The following is an 8,245-nucleotide window of genomic DNA, read 5'->3' as shown; positions in this document are numbered from 1 at the left end:
CAGGCTCTGCCTCCTACAGGCAGCTGACCGCTGGCAGGGGTGGGTCATTTGCTCCCTCCAGTTGCCCTGGCAACCCACAGGTGGGCTCCTATTCCCTGCTAGGGCTCCCTATGCACTGCCAGAGCTTTTCCTCTGGCAGTTTCTGCCCCTCTAAGAGCAGGGCACCTCGGTGCTCTGCGACAGGCCAGACTTGGTGTAGACAGACATGAAGAAATGGAGCTAGATTCACTACCCAAACTGCAGGTCCCTAATAGGAAATGTGAATACTCATAAATTCCTTTAGCCAGATTGTAGTCATGGATCTTCTGAGGAGCTCTGATGGAGTTTAAACTCACTGTCCCTGCTAACAAGCAGTGATACCATCATTTATTTTCTTTCCCTAGGTGTTGAATTCATTATTTGCTAATTGTCTCCCAATATTACTGATAGAGAAAGGGGATGTAGATCATACCCAAAATAACTAGAAAACTTCTGATGGTTGTAGTATTTTGGTAGTTGGACATTGCCTTCTGGGTCTTCATCATTTCTAGAACTCTAGCCTTGAACACAGACCTTTTGGGGATTATATCAGTATGTCAGGCAATTTTAAATTAACAGCAACTTTAATGTTATTACAAATAGCATCACTGTTTGCAGGATATACTAGAATACGATCCTGCTCCCATTGGAATCGATATGAATTTTGACAAATGACTAAATCAGGTGCTTGGTGAACATTTCACGAGCTATAGATGTCTTGATGACTTCTCCCAGGTCTTCATTATCAATAGTCATATTCACATTTTGGTTTAAATAATTTAACTACAAGATTTTCAAATAGTATTTGTAATGTATTTTTTGTCACCAGAATGAAGGTCTCTTATCGAGGGCATTTCCTGCATAATATTTACCCCTGTGCCTTTATAGATTCTCCTGAATTTCGATCAACTCAGATGAACCGGGGTGAGAAATTCCAGGTACATTTTTGTTTGGCTGTCACTGAAAATAAACGATAAGAAAATGTTAAAAGAATCGATTTTATGTGCAGTGAATTATTTGGCTTATGTGATTTTACTAAATTTCTTATATTTAATGGTATTTAAAAGATAACCCTGGCCAAGGTACTTCATAGCAAAATTCTGTTGATTTGTTCATTGACAGATCTCAGTATTGGCTCTTTAAAAGCTGTGTTCCCCTATGGTTCATAAACTGTTGTTCTGCATTTAAAAAAAGTGCTCCCTTATTCAGGACAGACAAGTTGAAATGGGGTTTATATGTATCAATAAGATAGTAAACAAAGTATTAACAAAGGTTAAATAAATATAATCTTTTCTTTCTTTCTTTTTTGGTTTCAGTTACAGCAATCTTGGGTGTTACTTATAGTAATAGTTTAAAAAAACAAAAAAACAATTACGAGTATGAAGACATAATATGAATTTGAAGATCATCTCAAAATGAAATGAATTAATTGCCTTAGGAACCACATTTGTATTGGCTGAATCTGTACTCATTCTTAATACATTAGGGAAGATGGATTTTAATATAAAATTACATATATCTAGTATTTTTAATGACACTTAAGCTGGAATATCATTTCCACTAACAAAATATTCTGCTTCTGAACAACATAAAGGACCCCTAAGTAATTTATGCACTAGTGTGCCACAGGTAAAAAAATATAAAGGAGATAGTGTTGTTTTGTTCAAATATTGAGAGCAACATCTAGATGTTTTGCTGGTCCCATAACAAGTTGTTATTTTTAACTATGAATGTGCATTGGTTACTGGACTGTGACTGAACTTGATATACCCATAATCTTATCATGGCAGAAAAGGAGCTAGCTGCTTTAGGGAAGCTAAAATCAGTGATTGATGTAATATGTTCCAATCTAGAACTAGGCATAATGCCAGGGTAAGATGCTTGTCAAGATATATTCATTGCCATGCCAGAAAGAAATCCTGTTTGCTCTTAGTCCTCTCAGTACAACTTTTGTTACAAGATAATCAGCTATTGATTAATACTGTTGAAGGGAACTAGGTTGGGCATCTAAAACTTCTCTTATCTTACAAGATGATAATAGTTTTCCTTCACTTTAATCCTAAATATTTTTTTTTCTGTAACTACCTTCATGCAAGATATATTTAATCTTTTCACTCTATAAGATAGCCTACACTGATGAATGAATACAGGCAGTCCTCGACTTACAATGTTTTGAGTTGCAACATTTCGCTCTTACAGCATTTCTAAATTGACACCCTGTTTCAAATTTCTGACATCAGTTTCAATTTACAATGCTTGATCTTGCGTCCAGGATTAAGGACAACAAAAAGTCCTTTTTCAAGTATATTGGGAGCAAGAAGAGGGCACCAGGCAATGTAGTGCCCCTGCAAGACTCAAATGGTAACCTTGTGCTTATGCCAGATGAGAAAGCCGACATTTTTAACAGTTTCTTTGCCTGTTTTCTTGAACAGGGACTGGGACATCCCTCCTGCCAGAGGTAAGGACAGTCTTGGGGATAGCTCTGACAGGCCTTGGGTCAGCGCAGAGGTAGTTAGGTATCTTCTGGAAGGGCTGGACATTTTTAAATCTGCAGGTCCAGATGCCCTCCACCCAAGGGTGTTGAGGGAGCTGGCAGGGGTCATTCCGGAGCCCTTGGCACAGCTGTACAAGCATTCGTGGTCATCTGGCCAGGTGCCGGGGGATTGGAAACTAGCTAATGTGGTCCCCATTTTTAAGAAAGGGAGGAAGGAGGACCCAAGTAACTATAAGCCCGGAAGCCTCACCTCGGTCCTCGAGAGGATCATCAAGGAGCACATCTGTGAGGGGCCAGCAGGGGAGATCATGCTCAGGGGCAGCCAGCATGGGTTCATCAAAGGCAGGTCCTGCCTGACTAACCTGAGTGCCTTTTATGATAAGGTAACTAAATCCTTGGATGATGGTGTCGCCATGGACATAGTCTTTCTAGACTTTAAGAAGGACTTTGACACTGTCTCTCACCCCATTCTCATTAATAAATTAAGCAACTGTAGCATTGTTGCCTACACAGTTGTATGGGTAAAAAACTGGCTGATGGGGCGCACCCAGAGAGTAGTGGTGGAGGGGTTGTACTCAACCTGGTGAGATGTGAGCAGTGGGGTCCCCCAGGGCTCAGTCCTTGGGCCCACCCTGTTTAACATCTTCATCAGTGACTTGGACGAGGGGGTTGAAAGCACATTGTCCAAGTTTGCTGATGATACTAAGATGTGGGGCAAGGTGGGGAGTCATTATTGACTCCAAGATGAACATGAGCCGCCAATGCCAGACCGCAGCCAAGAAGGCCAGCCATACCTTGTCATGCATCCAAAGATGGATCTCAAGCCAGTCCAGAGAGATGATGCTCCCCCTCTAAGCGACATTGGTCAGGCTGCAATTGGAGTACTGTGTCCAGTACTGGGCACCACACTTTAAAAAGGATGTGGCCAGCCTGGACAGAGTTCAGAGGCGGGCCACCCATTTAGTGAGAGGGCAGCAGGACAGGCCGTATGAGGAGAGGCTGAGGGACCTGAACCTGTTCAGCCTCAGCAAGAGGAGGCTGAGGGGGGACCTGGTGGCTGCCTACAAGCTCATCAGGGGAGATCATCAGCAAATAGGTAGAGCCCTTTTCTCCCCAGCACCACCTGGGGTGACGAGGAACAATGGTAACAAGCTGATGGAGAATAGGTTTAGGTTAGAGAGCAGGAGGCAATATTTCACAGTTAGGGTGGCCAGAACCTGGAACCATCTTCCCAGGGAAGTAGTCCTCCCCCCTACCTTGGGTTAATTCAGAAAGAGGTTAGACGATCACCTGTCTGGGGTCTTGTGAACCCAGCATTCGTTCCTGCCTGTGGCAGGGGGTCAGGCTAGATAATCTGTTCAGGTCCCTCCTGACTCTAGCTACTATGAAACTATCTGATGTGACGCCATGCCAGCAAACAAGTCGCTGCGTCTCCCTGGAGAACATCTGTCCAAACTTACTTGGACACTTTCTTTAAGAAAGCAGACAAGACTCCAGAAGAACCTGCAGCCAAGACTCCTGAAAAGAATCTAGCCAAGAACCCTTCAAAAAGTCCAACCAAGATGCTGTCAAAAAGTTCAGCAGAGTCACCTCAAAGAACTCCTTCCAAATCAATATGATTGCTATTTACAATATAAATACATTAATGTAGCTATAGTACTCATCTATAATTGATTGACTACAAAATTCTGGGTTATTTTTGGTGAAAACAGGGTATCAGGCCTCGGTTCAGGAGCCAATCCCCTATCTATAACATTGTTTCCTATGGGGAAAAATCAGTTCAGAATTCCAATGTTTCGACTTAAGACACTATTTTCAGGAACCATTTGTATCATAAGTCCGAGGACTGCCTGTATTATTCTCAAGTGTGAGTCCTTAAAAATATTATTAAAATGATTAAAATCTCTGTAGAGTATGTGATAGCATTGTTAACCCCCTGAACTTTAAATCTCTTTTTTGAGATAAAAGATTTACAAATATTATATACAAGTTAAGTAGCCACAACATTCCTTCTTTAAATACATGCATGTTTCTGTCAAATATTCCATTGAAATATGTGACACTAACCTATACTATGCTGATTTGTGTGCCACTGCCCTCTGCTGACCAATATGACAGAACTGCTCAAGACTTTATGTATTTCTAATGGTGTTTCTGAAAAGAGGATGCAGATTTATCCCAAAGCTCCTAAGCAGTGCTATTCTTGATGGATCAAACTGATTCCTTAGAAGACTATGTTTATAAAGTCCTGAGTTATAGAAAGTTAGGTAAAATCAGGCTGTAATAATTTGTATGAGATTTCAAAACTTTAAAAATCTCTCTTATTATACCAGTTTTGAAAACTACCAATTGTTCCTATTTTTAGAAGCAATATGAGTAAATATACCTGTAGAGCTACTTATATAAGTAAAACGATTTATAAATGTGTTTACAGGCATGGCCTTATGAGCAATTTATATCCTTATTAACCTTGTGAAAATCTTCCTACATTTTTCTTTTTTAAAATTTCAACTGAAAACCCTTCCTGTGTCCCTAAATAATGAAATGAAACAAAAAAAAAACAAACCCCTAAACAAATTTAAGCCTTGGAGGTACTTTTAAGTAAGGGATATTGTTATCCCTTAACAAAAAGCCAGTTATTGTTTTAATAATTGTTTTTGTGGAAAAACCAAATAAAATACAGTAGGTGCTATATGTGCAATTAATGTGAAGCAGTAAACTCTGGAGCAGTTTGAGCTGGAGTAAACTATTCTCTGGTGCAGCACTTACACATGTGCCCAGGACAGCAGCAATTTGAGCTGGGGTGGAGCAGGACCAGGCTGGGAGAAGGCACAGTAGGGTCAGCTCCAGGCTCTGGGTGGCAGTGGCAGAGGAGCTGGCTGGGACATGAGAGTGCTGAAAGTGCTAAGCCTTGTGGCTTGGCAACAGGTAAGAGTCTGGCCCCTGGCTGCCTGGGCTTACCGGGTGCAATTTACACCCATGGTCAGCATCTACACATGCAGTTAATTGCAGTAAATTGCCCTGACATAACAGTACTGTCTCTGACAGTACTAATTTACTGTGGCGTTGATTAGTTTACTGCAGCCTAATACTGTCAAATATGTAGACAGTGGCGCTTTACTGTGGGGCTAATTTGTCTACTCTGCAGTTAAGCGCATGTGTAGACATGGCCAGTATGACATGTTTTCAAACAGTGTCATGATGCTAATTCAGTACACACACCTTTTTTTTAGGTCACCATTGTTGCTGATGATAACTGCAAGTTCCTGTGCTGGTCCAGAGAAAGGTTGACATATTTTTTGGAAGCTGAACCATTTCTGTATGAAATATTCAGATACCTTATTGGTAAAGACATCACAAACAAACTCTACTCATTAAATGACCCAACATTAAATGATAAGGTAAGTTGCTGGACTTTGGTTTTCTAACATTTACTATATTGTTAACTTAGACCAGGGATGGTCAAGCCCCAGCCCAACAGCCAGATCCAGCCTGCAGTGCCTTTATCATCCAGGCTCCCCACAGGTCTGGATACTTAGTGGTGGAAGGAGTGGTGCCACCACTCCCCTGCTGCCAAATTTCTGGGCCCTGCATGCCAGATCAGGTGCCCAATCCCAGCATGTAGAGCCAAGTGGGGAGGGTGATGGGCCCTGCATCCTGGGCCCCAGTCCCAGCATGCAGGAGCAGTGCTGAGGCTCAGGGTCCAATCCAAGTGTAGGGGGCCCAGAGGGGGCAGCACCCAGAGGGGCCCCCCCAGAGCCCAATCCTTACGTGTGGTGGTAGGAGGGAGTGGCACCTGGTCCCAGGATCCAGTGCTGGCACACAGGGCTCAACAAGGCCCACACATTGGCCCTGTGCCACTCATCTGGCCGGTGAGGCCAAAAGCACCCCTGAGTTAGACTGTGGCCTATCTTTCTTTTCCTAAGCTTGCTTATTCAAATATGAAATTCATGCATATGTCCTCACCCCAACACACAAACACCCCCCCGGAAATGTACTTTTCCCCCCTCAGCTGTGAAACCAGCAGGCTGTGGGCTGTACATACCTGTAAGGGGCTAAATTGTAGTCTGTAGGGGTGACTCGCATGGCTTCTGAACCCAGGGGGTGAATGCCACCGCTGCTCACCTCACCCGTTAGCCAGCCACTGAATTTGGGGTCTTTGGTTATCATTGGCAACTAAAATCAGTAATAAGGGAAAAAGGGGGAGAAGACAGAAGCATTCACCTCCTGGGTTCCAGAGATGTGCAGGTAAGCTGTAGTCCTGCCACTGAAAATAGATCACCTGGCTCACAAGAAGCACACTGGTCCAGATCCAGCCTGAGGAGCCAAATGAGTGGACACATCCACATTAGATGGTGAAGATAATAGGTATCTCCACCCAGCCTAGCATAAGTCCTACTGGTTAGGGAACTCTCCTGGAAGGTGGAAAATGAGGGTTTAAATTCTCCCACTTCCTGGGTGAGTGTAAATTGTTACATAAAAGGTAGGCACTGTCACCATTCTCTCCTCTTATGCTTTTGAGTGAGGGGCTAGGGACAGACATTCAAAAAGCCAGAGCCTGAATTGATTCAACCTTTGCAGGTTTGTCTAACCTGCCTACATTGAACTAATTTGCAAGTGACTAGACATCCCTGAGTTAAAAGTGAAAATGCAGGCACATGCCTGCAGTGGATCAGGCCAGAAGCCAGAGGGCACTAGAGCATGGCCTTGGCTGCAGGGAAGCTGTGCTGGGGGTGGGGGAGGGCATGGCCAGCCCTGGCAGTAACCTCAAGTGAACTGGCCAGGGAAGGGGTTTAATTCCCCCCTCCCTGTCCCACTGGGGGTTCCAAGCCAGGAACCCCCTGGTGCTCCCCCCTCACTGCTGTAGGGCCAGGGGCATGGCCCCCTGAGGCAATGGGGACAGGGAGGGAGTTTTTTGCCCCCTCAGCCTCGTCGGGACCGTAGCCAGGGTCTGCCAGCCCCAACTGCAGTGCTGAGGCTCAGGGCCAATGTATCTAAAAAACAAGAAATTGTTTTTTAGATATATTGGGAGTAAAAGGAAGGCCCAGGGAGGAATAGGACCCCTGCTAAATGGGCAGAAACAATTGGTGACGGACAGAGGGGACAAGGCTGAACTCCTCAACGAGTTCTTTGCCTCAGTGTTCCTAAGTGAGGGGCACGACAAGTCTCTCACTGGGGTTGTAGAGAGGCAGCAGCAAGGCGCCAGACTACCATGCGTAGACCCTGAGATGGTGCAGAGTCATTTGGAAGAACTGGATGCCTTTAAGTCGGCAGGCCCAGATGAGCTCCATCCGAGGGTGCTGAAGGCACTGGCCGACATCATTGCAGAGCCACTGGCGGGAATATTTGAAAGCTCTTCTCTGGCCAGGTCTCACTGTACAGCTATGACCCAGGAGAGCGTGTGCTCTTTGCTGGGGTGGTGGAGCCAGTTCTGTGGTCCATCATCCTCCATCCTTGGCAAAGTCTTTGAAAAAATTATCAAGGCTCACATTTGTGAGAGCCCGGCAGGACAAATTATGCTGAGGGGAAACCAGCACGGGTTCATGGCAGGCAGATCGTGCCTGACCAATCTAGTTTCTTTTTATGACCAGGTTACGAAATGCCTGGACACAGGAGGAGGGGTGGATGTCGTATACTTAGACTTCAGGAAGGCCTTCGATACGGTATCCCACCCCATACTGGTGAACAAGTTAAGAGACTGTGACTTGGATGACTACACAGTCCGGTGGGTGG

General features: G+C 44.4%; 1 protein-coding gene across 13 annotated transcripts in view; it reads left to right on the top strand.

Annotated features, from left to right (window-relative positions):
• LOC102384676 (blood vessel epicardial substance) overlaps positions 1-8,245 on the top strand; it is a 75,904-nt gene that overhangs the window by 57,896 nt on the left and 9,763 nt on the right. For 12 of the 13 annotated variants that reach the window (XM_025199214.1, XM_025199215.1, XM_025199209.1 and 9 more), the window contains 2 exons: positions 848-956; positions 5,746-5,913. In XM_025199214.1, the coding sequence (XP_025054999.1) occupies positions 848-956; positions 5,746-5,913 (277 nt within the window). Of the gene's footprint in view, positions 1-847; positions 957-5,745; positions 5,914-8,245 lie in introns of those variants that run through there. The other variant, XM_025199213.1, reaches the window with a different exon arrangement.

The sequence above is a fragment of the Alligator sinensis genome, unplaced genomic scaffold, assembly GCF_000455745.1.
Source record: "Alligator sinensis unplaced genomic scaffold, ASM45574v1 scaffold313_1, whole genome shotgun sequence".
Classification (NCBI taxonomy): Eukaryota; Metazoa; Chordata; order Crocodylia; family Alligatoridae; genus Alligator; species Alligator sinensis.
This window is presented reverse-complemented; position numbering and strand designations above follow the sequence as displayed.